General features: G+C 33.6%; 1 protein-coding gene across 2 annotated transcripts in view; it reads right to left on the bottom strand.

The window, feature by feature from the left end:
* Positions 1–6,496: 6,496 nt before the first annotated feature.
* The window catches only part of LOC109096462 (sodium channel protein type 2 subunit alpha-like), a 50,313-nt gene continuing 44,061 nt past the window's right edge, over positions 6,497–12,748 (bottom strand). For both annotated transcript variants that reach the window (XM_042731858.1, XM_042731859.1), the window contains 6 exons: positions 10,997–11,268; positions 10,711–10,765; positions 10,447–10,584; positions 10,016–10,120; positions 9,438–9,708; positions 6,497–8,189 (listed from right to left, as the gene is read on the bottom strand). In XM_042731858.1, the coding sequence (XP_042587792.1) occupies positions 7,006–8,189; positions 9,438–9,708; positions 10,016–10,120; positions 10,447–10,584; positions 10,711–10,765; positions 10,997–11,268 (2,025 nt within the window). In that variant the 3' untranslated portion in view covers positions 6,497–7,005. The remainder of the gene's footprint in view (positions 8,190–9,437; positions 9,709–10,015; positions 10,121–10,446; positions 10,585–10,710; positions 10,766–10,996; positions 11,269–12,748) is intronic.

Genomic DNA, 12,748 nt, shown 5'->3' on the forward strand with positions numbered 1-12,748 from the left:
CTTAAAGAACATTTCAATCCTTATCGTAAGTCTGCTGTTTAGAGGCTCCTCTTGGCTCCATTTGCTGGATGTGTCTTCCTGCACTGTGGTTTTCCTGTAGTTATCCTCATCGATCCATTCTGGTGACCTCCAGGACACACTGTAAGGGCACTGTCAATATTTTAATATCAAAAGATTGCATAGGCCTTTAAATAAAATATAAGGACAATCAGTAAATGGATATTTAAATGGATCGATATTTAAATGCATCGTTGAATGTGAGCAATCAAGTTTTGAAAATTGGGATTTGACAAGACAAATACTAAACTGCTTCTTGAAAGTTAACTTTGCAACTGTGATCTCGCTGTACTTGTGTTTGTCTGTCTGAAAGTGTTACAGTGCATGTGTCGACTAGACTTGCAGTTAATAATTTTAGGTCAGTTTAGGTTATGATGCTTTGACACTTAGTGCTGTAAATGTCAGTACTCAGTAGAGGGTATATTTGGTATTTAATAAGGAATGTTTCAAAAAGACTCATGCTACATTATTGTCACATGACCTCATCACAATGCATGTGTAGTTCAAACACCTATAATCTTGTAAAAAACTTGATTTTAACATAAAAAATGTTTTTAGGAAATTAATACAATTCAGCAAGGACACATTAAATTAATCAAAAGTGACAATAAAAACATACATTTTATAAAATTACTAAACATAAAGTTTTAAAAAAAATAACACACTCAAAAACAAATTATAATATTAAAAAAAACTAAACTACAATAAAAAAAAAAAAAAATATATATATATATATATATATATATATATATATATATATATATATATTAAAATCATTGATAATAATAAGCAAATCAGCATATTAAAATGATTTTATGACTCTGATGATGCTAAAAACTCAGCTTTGCATCACAGGAATAAATTACATTTTAAAATATAATCAAATAGGAAACTGTTATTTTAAATGAATAGTGTTTCACAATATTATTTTTTTTTTTTTTTTTTTTTTTTTACTGTACATTCATCAAATAAATGCCTTGGGTATCACTATATATATATTATATATATATATATATATCTATATATATATATATATATATATATATATATATATATATATATATATATATATTTCAAAAAGTCATACCCAAGGTATTTATTTGTGTATATATATATATTTATATAAGCTTATGATAAACTTCTGAATATACAAAAACCAAACCAATAATCATTTAGTATGCAAATAAACATAAGAAAGAAGACCAATCACAACTCAGTATGCAAATGAGAGGCCACACTGAACATTCAAATGTAAGTTAACAGTTAAAGTTTTCAAACTTCAAAATTTTAAATATTGTCTTAATAAGCAGATTAAATGTTTATAAACCCAAAATATCATAACGCAGCAAAAGCTTAAATGATCGGCTAACCAAAGTATACGATATAAGAATAAGTATAAGATATTAAGTATAAATATCTAAGTATAAGACATTTTGAACAAGCCCTAGCCAGATTGACTGAAGGACCACGAGGGCGGCTCTGCCTTGCAGACACTGTGATGTTACGTTACTAAGCAACAGCGCGGGAGAAACTGCAGCATCACTTTTCATTTGAATAGGTGTCTGGGTCGTCCGATCACGAGGCCATTAGCTTCTGCAAATATACTGACTGCATGTGCCACTACACCATCTGTGCTGCTGCGGCCCGGCCTGCGGCTCTCGCGAGGAAACCTCTTGGCTCTGGCCACTTGCCTAATTGTGTTCTTCTTAAATTATTGTGTTTTTCTTGAATTATTAAGTTATTGTCTTACTGATGGACTCAAAAGAGAGGCAGTCTGTGAACCTAACTGAATTATTCTGCATTATCTAAAATGACCATTAGTGGACAACAGAAATAAACACCACACATGACACGATAACAGGGTGTGGTGAAAAAGGAGAACGCTGACAGGGTTTTATTGAATAACTAGAAAATGGCATTTCTTCTTCCCTATACAGGGAAGTCATCTTCACATAAGAGCTCATCTGAGATCTCAGATTAATTATTAATCAAGTCCTAATAGATTCAGCCAGCAGTTTCTGAATCACGGATGATCTATTCGGATGTATTTTGTGGCCAAATGTGCTCTTCAGTGTTTGTGTTTACTAATGTATCCTAGATTTTAATGAATTATTGATTGAATTTTTCATATAATTATGATCTCATGGAAATTACATATAAATATCAATGTAGGTAGTTTTATAATAATAATAATAATAATAGTAAATAAATAAATAAATGTCATATTTATTATTTATTTATTTTTAATATATATATATATATATATATATATATATATATATATATATATATATATAAGAAAATTAATAATAATGTGCTGATAAAGAAAAAGTATAAATCTTTTTTTTAACTGCACTGGCAATTACATAATAATAATAATAATAATAATAATAATAATAATAATAATAATAAGAATAATGTGATGACAATATTATTATTATTAATAATGTGCTGAAAAAAGAAAAAGTATAAATCTTTTTTTTTTTTACCTACACTGGCAATTACTTTATAATAATAATAATAATAATAATAATAATAATAATAATAATAATAATATATTGTGATGACAAAGAAAAATATATAATTCTATTTTAGTTACATTGACATTTGTAATAATAATAATAATAATAATAATAATAATAATGTGATGAGGATGAAAAATATATAATTTTATTTTTACCCAAACATCCCAAACATTGACATTTGTAGTAGTAATAATAACAACATAATACTACTACTACTACTACTAATACAAAAAAAAAAAAATCTGACAATAATGCTAATTGTTGTTATTATTATCATTCTTTTTTTCTTTATTGGATCATGTCAGATTAATAATAATTATTAATAATTATGAATAACAAATATATAATTTTAGTATAATAATAATAATAATAATAATAATTAGTATTAGTATTATTAATACTACTAATAATAAACATTATCATCATAGTATTGTTGTTGTTATTAATAATAATAGTTAATTAATTGATTTATTAATTAATGATATGAATTATTATTAATCTGACATGATCCAATAAAGAAAAAAAAATAACAACAATTAGCATTATTGTCAGATTTTTTATGATATGTAAAACAATAAAACAAAGAATATACACAATATGGCATTTGCTTTTCTGCAAATCGGAAGCATTAGATAAGGATATGCGCGGTCAGACACATGTGCACTCACACATAAAACCTCTGAGGACAACAAAATGAGGCATTTTCACATAAAAGCTCATTAGCAGAGAAACTGTGGTGTTTGGGGAAGTGGATCAGGTCTAACGTTGATTGTGGTGGAGTTGAAATGGTCAGTAACAGGAGATCTAATGTGCTCCTCCTAATTAGAGCGGACCGTCCCTTGACACCAGAGCTCTGTCCATAAACCATCCCTCTCCCGGAGAAACATTACTATGTGCTTACGAACAGACATCAGGGAGTATAGATGCTGTAAAATGTGAATACATTTAGAGGAATCATCACTTTCATTGTTGCCAATTTATAATGTTGATCTAAAAACTGTGGAAATCAAGTCTGGACATTTTTTACTCTTTTCTATGGAAGATTGTTTTCTCAATGGGATAAAATAAAAAAGGAAATACATTTTTAATTTAATTAAATTTTTAAGTAACTGTGACTTTTTATCTCACACTTCTGATTTTCTTTTATGAAATGGATGAGGGTTTGGAAACCTGGTTGAACACAATCATTACTTTTGAATTTCACATTTATTTTTTAATGTTTTTGAAAGAGTCTCTGATGCTCACCAAGGCATTTTTTTGATGAAAAATACAGTAATTATATGGAATATTACAATTCAATAAACTCTTTTCAACTGTAATATATTTTAAAATGTAATCTATTCCTGTGATCAAATCGGATTTTCTTTTTTTTTCTTTTCTTTTTTTTTAGCAGCCATTACTCCAGTCTTCAGTATAAAAAAACATAATTATCGAGATTAAAAAACATAATTATTCCAAACCTTTGGAAGTGAAAAAATTTAAAATGATATGCATATGTGAAATAATATATGTTTAGTGGCACACAAAAGATACACTTCACTTTCAAGACTCGTACTCAAGGCAAGGATTGTAAAAGTGAATTCAAATAATCACAACAGTTACAAAAGGTGCTTTGAAAGTTAAAACCAAAATTCATGAAACTAAAACAAAAATAGTGAATACACAGAGTTGTATCAGGTGTGAGGTATGTGATGAGTTTATTCTTTTAGCTTAAAGAACTGATCCATAGCAATGTCTCGCATGCAGTTTAACTCACAGACTACAAGCATGATGCATATAAAAGCTAGTGATTTATGTCTTATGCTATTTTGATATTCGTCGCATATAAATTCATAATATACCTAGAATTCATTTTCTCAATACATGTCACATTCACATGGAAGCAGTTACACTTACGACTGTGTTTATGTGGAGCATACCAGTCTCTGACATGAAACAAAATGCAATGATAATATTCATAACTATAAAAATGTAAACAAATACACACTATCCCATCAGTCTTCAGTCATCTTAAAGACCTGTGATAACAGAAATATACAGAACTAGAATCTTCATTGGTGAAATATGCAGCAAACAAAAGTGGTGCATTAATATATTCCTCAGTGTTATTTATAAAAACTGAATGCATAATAATAATAATAATAATAAATGCCCATATTTCACAATAACATTTTAGCTTCAACATAATCAAAACGATTATATTTCCCATATAACTTCAGCATAATTTTGTATTTTAGCTTTTATGATGCATATAACCTTTTACTTTAAACCTTTCACATTCCCTAAATAGATTATAATACATAATTTATGCATTATAGAAATTATATAACAGATTGCATATTCCTACAAAATATTTACACATATGAAGAACCATTTTTGAGAGAAATCTTTAAAAATGCAAAGATTCGAATGCTGAAAGATGCAGTTTTGGCTTAAGACAGCTACCTGACCCAATCAGAGTTCATATACAAAAATGAATTCACAACCATTTATGAATCTCGCCATGATGCATTAGTGAAGAAGATGGGAACAGATCTCTAAATTCTTTATTAAAAACAGTTCACCCGAAAAATGAGAATCCGCTGAATATTTACTCCCTCAAGTCATCCAAGATGTAGATGAGTTTGTTTCTTCATCAGATTTGGAGAAATGTAGCATTGCATCACTTGCTCACCAATGGCAGTGAATGGGTGCCGTCAGAATGAGAGTCCAAACAGCTGATAAATACATCACAATAATCACATCACAAGATGTTAACTGATGGACTGGAGTGATGTACTGTATTTATCAGCTGTTTGGACTCTCATTCTGACGACACCCATTCACTGCCATTGGTGAGCAAGTGATGCAATGCTACATTTCTTCAAATCTGACAAAGAAACAAATTCAACTACATCTTGGATAGCATAAGGGTTTGTACATTTTCAAACAATTTTAATTGTTGGGTGAATTATTCCTTTGAAGCCATTTCAAGTGCAATATCAGCGATGCAGCTACAGAAAAGGCTGAAATCAGACAGGTTTCACAGTTGTGACAGAAGTCTTGAGGTTTTTAATGAAAGTGTTTGCTGCATGCTCTCGAGTAGGGAAGGCACGTGTGCGAATGGCTTTCTAGCGTGTTGAAGAGAGACCTGAGAGGCACTGAACCATTCTGAAATACTGAGTGGGAAACTTGTGTGACTACAGGTGAGCTTTCATGCAACTATAATTACAAGTGTATCAACAACCGACTGCAACAGTGGTCGGCAACAGTCAATAGAAGAAAAAAATACATCAACTCTGTCTCAAGTAACATAGGAAAACGCAACCTCGCAACAAATCACTCTCGCTTAAAAACAAACAAGAGAAACGCAAAATTCTCTAAACAAACACAAACTGTTGAAAAAAATGACATTTAAAGAGGAAGTGTGTAATTTCTGCACTTATAGAAGCACCAAACATTCCTGTTCAATTACAGTAACTCATGACATCTCAACAATAACATCACAAGAACACACAGTCCCATATCCTTTACTAGTGCTATATTATTTTGCTCCCATAATGGTGTAGTTACAGCATTTACCTTTAGGGATTAACTAGTAAAGTTAACTAGCCAAATTCTGAACCACTGCCAACCGACTGCCTGTTTTTCGCAGCAGACGGGACTACTGTTTTCTAGCAAATAGGGCCAGGTGATATATCAAATATGTACAGTATATTTCTTTTTATTTTGTTGGCAATGTAAAATGAACTGATATTTTAAATATCACAGTGATTTATATATACCACTAATAGTAAAACCATAGTAAAACCATTAATATTGTGAAATATTATTAAAATTTAAAATGTAATGTATTCCCATGATGCAAAGCTGAATTTTCAGCATCATTAATCCAGTCGTCAATGTCACATGATCCTTCAGAAATCATTCTAATGTGCTGATTTGATGCCATTTCTTAGTAAAATAAAAAAGTTTTTTCTGAAACATGATACATTATAAATCTCTTCACTGTCTCTTTTGATCAATTTGAATTATGATCTTAAATACTGTATATAATCTATATTATGTATGCTTTAATTACACACTCTGTTTTTGTATATTTTGCCATTAAGGTCTGGTGCCACTAGTGGCACAAGAATCACACACTTCAACTCTAAATGCAACACACTGGATGTATCTCCGACACACAAACCTGCTGAACAGCATACAAAGAAAATGCATCAGATCACAACACTTAGACAAAACGACAACATTTGGTCCATCGCCATTTTCACCAGCGAGTGAAACAGGTTAGGCGTAGCAGCTTCACTGCCTAACTCATGCCAATCACAGCTCCAGAATAGGCACAAAGTTCAAGTATGCTCAGGCATAGACATCCACATCAAACAGACGAGGTCTCCTGACCCTGACAAATAAGTTGTAAACAATTGTTTGTAATGCTACTCTAAACGCCGTTTCCTTTGTCTTCCACTTCCTTCTCATGTTTGTCCTTCTTGTATTTGTTTGTGGCGTTCTGCATCAGGCTATCATACGACAGCGGAGAGGACGTGGCGGGCGTTGCATCAGAGTTTTCCGAAGCGCTGTGATTATCGCAGTTTTCATTGTCAACAGACTCTTTACTCGGGACCATCCCGTTTTGCTGCTTGGTCTCTCTGTACACATTACGGACCTTCTTTATACTATGTCGGATGATGTGGCTCCTATAGGCTCTCTGGATGATTGCAGCAGACATCTCTTCATGCTTCCTGCGCAGGGTTGTGGTGATGGGCTCATAAGAGGACTTTGAGGGGTTGGAGGCCATGAATCGGTCTTCCATTTGTCCGCGAAGGATGTCCATCTCACCGCCTTCCCCGAGAACACGTTTGGTGAAAGCGAACAAGATATCCAGGCAGTGGATGCGTTCGCCGCTCACCATCGGCAGATCCATGGAGATGAGCTGCAGTCGGTTGGGCTTGGGGATTCGCAGAGGCGGATCCAGAGAATTGGCGAAGTCTGACAACTTGTCGTAATCCATGAACTGCGTGGCTTTCGGGTCAAACTTCTCCCAAACTTCGTAAAACCTATTGAAGTCATCTTCGCTCAAAGGCTCGGCACTCTCCTCGGTGGCCACGCTGAAGTTCTCCAGGATGACGGCGATGTACATGTTCACCACGATCAGGAAGCATATGATGATGTAGCTGACGAAGAAGAAAATACCGATGGGCGGGTTCCCGCAGTCGCCTTTAACCTGGCTGCCGGGGAAGGTTTTATTCGGGTTGCATTCGGATTCATTGGTAATTAACATGGGCGCCAGAAGGCCGTCCCAGCCTGCCGAGGTGGTGATCTGAAATAAACACAACATGCTGTTGCCAAACGTCTCGAAGTTGAACATGTCGTCGATGCCGCCCGATTTTTTGATGTAGGCGAAGTTGGACATGCCGAAGATGGCATAGATGAACATGACAAGGAAGAGAAGAAGTCCGATGTTGAAAAGGGCAGGAAGTGACATCATCAACGCAAACAGAAGGGTTCGTATTCCCTTAGCGCCTCGGATAAGACGTAGCACGCGGCCAATCCGGGCGAGGCGAATGACGCGAAACAAGGTGGGTGAGAAAAAGTACTTCTTAATGACTTCTGCCAGGAACATGCCTGCAACGACAAGAGGTAAACGAATGATGAAACAGCACTGGTTATATTCAGGACGATATAGTGATTTTTTTGACATTTTTTGCAAGCAAAATGACTGATTTTGTGTTTTCAAAAATTTTGCTGAAAATTTGGGATTTTTGCAAATATTATTAGGTGACAAAATAAAAAAACAAATAGGCTTGTTTATTTTTGTGTCGTCCTAAATTCTGACACACTTTTAAACAAGATATTTTCAAGTTATTTTTGAAATTAAAAATACGATTTAATAATGTGTTGTGACAAGCGCTATATAAATTAATTTGATAGTAGTCGTATGTCCAAAAAAAAAAAAAAAAAAAAAAAAAATGCTGAAGGCTTGTTTATTTTGTGTTTTACCAAAACTTTTAAACAAAATATTTAAAAACGCATAGATGGCAGCAAGTTTATTAGGCTGCTGACACATCAATGCCTATGAACACAATTACCAAATAATGCAAAAAATAAAAACACAAAAACACCAAAAAATTTACAAATCGATCAAAAATAAGCAGAGCCGATGCTCATCAGGTGCGGGTGATATACTTACGACACACGAGCAAAAAAGTTTAAGACATGCTTTTTTTTGAGCGTTAAATAATGGCGCAAATACCAGTAATTTGACGAGTGCAAACATTGCATGATTCATTTTAATACTCTCCTCCCATAAATTTTGCATCTGAAAGGGAAACTCCTACAAATACATATTCAGTAAGGTCAGGCACAAAAATAACTGTCCACGCCTTTTCAGTGCTAATTCTTCACTGTGCGTCTTTAGTAAATCCTTACAGTATTATTTTAACGCCAAAATACGGTTTGCGCTGGTGCAAGCTGTTAGTAAATGCACAGATCTAATATACTGACGCACACTTAATTTTCCCCCAACTATTTATGTTCACAAAACATAACAGATAACATAACAAATTTGACCATTCAAACGTGACCATGGGTGTTTCCGGTTATTGCGCATAATTATTTTTTTACATCAAGCACAAACCTCAATGTATTTTTTCATTCATTCACGCTTCTTTATCACACTAATGTGTCAATAACTAAGTAGTACTGCACTTTTTGTGATTATTTTGCAGTTAAATGTTTGCTGGTTTGCAGAAAAGAAGATATTTTGTTGATTTTGCATTGAATTAGTTGATCACACAACTGCAAAAAAATGGAGGGAGTATTAAAACACTTGCTTAGTAAAGGGTCAATTCCTTATCATACTGCAGATCTTACCAACTATAGACAGGATGACCACGATAAAGTCGAATACATTCCAGCCGACGGTGAAGAAGTACTGCCGTAGCGCGGCCATCTTTAGCACACATTCGCTGGTGAAGAGCACAATGAAACCAACATTGATCCAGTACAGCACGTTGGTCGTTTGCTTGGATTGATCGTCCGTCTCCACCATCATAGTGACCATATTGAGACAGATAAGGACCATAATGAAAATGTCAAAGGCCTGTTGGGTTATGAGGTCAAAGATGAATCCTTGAATCTTGTTCTAAAAATAAATGAGAATTTATACATGAAAAGATGAACATCAAGTCATTCCAACCCCTTTTTGTTTTATATTTTCTGTGAAGCAGAATGTTTGCGCTTCTCTATTCCACATAGCAAAAGCAGTCGTGATTTATACCAGGAAATCTCAACAGCAGTCTATACATATAGAAAAATCACCAAAAACTTTAGATTTATGGAAAAAGAACAGCTTAGACATTCTGCCTCATTTTGCATTTCATAGAAAAAAAGAAAAGTTCTGGCATGACACGATGACAAGAATGAAAGCTGTTTTTCAAAGAAATGTTTACTTTTGGCCTTGGAATGGGTTTCTGAGGTTTCTTTGAGCCTAGCTTCTTCATAGCGTTGTAGTATTTCTTCTGCTCTTCTGTCATGAAAATGTCCTGACCCCCAAAGTAAAGACAGAAAAGACAGAAAGATCATTTTGGGATTGAAACGGCCTCGAATTTATCATCCAAAATATGTACTTTGTAAAGCCATCTTTGTAGAGCATCCATTGAGTACACACACTTATTATATAAGGATTTTGATATATATAAAAGCATTTGAAATGATTTTGAAAAAAAAAAAAAAAAAAAAAAAAATATATATATATATATATATATATATTTATTTTTTTTTTTTTTTTAATCATTTCAAATGCCTTTTTTTGCAGGAAACTAGCATCCAAAATCAGAAGCAAATGGCTTTGTTGTCAAGCTTATAGTATATAGAGACTTATCTTTTTCTTCTGCTGATTGAAGTTGTCAATGATGACGCCAATGAAGAGATTTAATGTGAAAAAAGCTCCAAGGATGATGAAGATGACAAAATAGAGGTACATATACAGATTCACCTCATACTCTGGTTGATCCTTTACCTGCAGAGATGGAGACGAAGGGCAGCATGCACCAGTACGGTTTGATTATAAGAATGGTGTGTGTATCATAATTGTGAATTAAATATTATTGAAGCAGCTGTGAAATGACAATCAAAAAAGACTTACATTGCGAGAGTCTACCGCTGCATACATAATGGGCATCCACCCTTTAAAAGTGGCCGACAAAATGAAGAAAACTTGACATTTTACTTTTTGATTTTAGGACTATTGATATTATTGCACTGTGTAATCATTTTGCATGGGAAATAATATTTTGTTTTAAAATATTAGACATAATTCTCTCCTTATGACATTTTCCGTGTTCAAGGTTTAAAAAATGCTAATACAATAAAAATCAAAAACAATTCTCTCTCATATTTATCGACCATCAAATGCTTAGGGCAACCTTACCACTTGTAGCAGGGCCAGGTATCCATTTCCTACATTGTCAAAGTTAATCTTCAGATTTCTCCAGTCAAGTTCATTGGGGCTTCCGAGACAATCCGTTTTATTACGGATAAATTCGGTAGACATGCGCTTTCCCGAGGTTTTGTTTACACATTCGTAAAACTTCCCGGCGAAGTAGTTGACGCCCACAATGCTAAAAATGAGCCAGAAGATGAGGCAGACCAGCAGGACGTTCATGATGGAGGGGATGGCGCCCAGAAGAGCATTCACAACCACCTGCATCAACAGAAACATCACAGACTCACAAAGCGTCATGAATATTGTGCAATCGTCACGGAGGCACTTTGTTTTACAGCTCATTCAATGATTCATTTGCTGCAACTCAAAAATGATCAGTATATTGCTAAAATATAATTTTTATCATGTTTATCTAGTGTGGCAAACAATGTGGAAAACATGCCTTGAATATTTTCAATTAGTCTTTTATTGTATTTTACATTCAACATTTTGAATCTTCTTAAATATAATGGTTGATTGGTTGAAATGATTATTCATTTGAGTGAAATAAAAGCAGCACGCTGTTAGGTAATTTCAGAGTAAAAACATCAATATTGATATCATGTATCTTTCACATAACGTTTTTGCCATATCACCCAGCTCTATTATAGGCCTGATTCATCAGTAAAACTAAGTGCATCCGTTTTGTATTCTTTTGACTTTTGGTAAAGAGAGGAAAACACATGAGTGCAATGAGAATCTGCCCCCTCCCCAATGGCACGAGGACACATCATTACCGGCAATGACAATAACGATCGAGGGAAGCTGGGGGAAAAGAAAGAGGAATGGAGAGGGAAAGATATTGGTGCACGTCGATATGTGCACTCACTAGTTTTGTCTGATTTATAGTTTGGATGATTGTGCAAAGTTCAGAATTGAAAAATTAGCTGAATTTGAAATGTGACCACACTAAGTTGATTTGGAGCAATTTAAAGAAATCAGGCTGCAAATATATAAAATATAAACTATAAAACATATACAGTATAAGATATATAAAATTTAAAAATATATAATCTCCCTCTCTCTTTCTCTGTCTCTCTATAAAAATTAATTTAACCTGATAAAATGATAATTTGTGATGATAAATGACAAATAAATAATAAAATGATAATTATAATATAATTTATTTTTTTATATATGATTTTAAATAAATAATATGGATTTATATATAAATAAATCAAAATTTCTACTACTTCAATTTATATTCAGGAACCGAAATGCTTTTTAAATGCCTCTCAATTCAGTTCTGAATGACGCACAACCTTGGCATGAAAAAGCATGACCTTTAGGAAGTACGGTGAAGCCACAGTATAAACGTTTACTGTAAATGAACGAACACAAAAAGAAATGAAAGCACATGTTAAAGGCACTCAGCAGCAATGGCACATCCGGATGCACGGTGCATTTCTATACACTGTCAATACAAACAGAGGACAGATCAGTGATTGCCACGTGAGGGGAGGAAGTCATCGCAACATCACATTCGTGTGGAGAACGTACGACCCCCACCCCTGAGCTTATTACATAAAGCAGCACGTCAATGCTCCCTACCATCGCTTGCAATTCACAGCTTGTAATTGTTTATGATGACCAGACACAGGATTATGTCACAGTTGAATTTCAATGCTTTCAAGTTCTCGTCAGCCAATAAGTAGTTTTCGTTCATTGTCTTTTAGGACGAGTTCGTTTTAATCAATTT

The sequence above is a fragment of the Cyprinus carpio genome, chromosome B9 (genome assembly GCF_018340385.1).
Source record: "Cyprinus carpio isolate SPL01 chromosome B9, ASM1834038v1, whole genome shotgun sequence".
Lineage (NCBI taxonomy): Eukaryota > Metazoa > Chordata > Actinopteri > Cypriniformes > Cyprinidae > Cyprinus > Cyprinus carpio.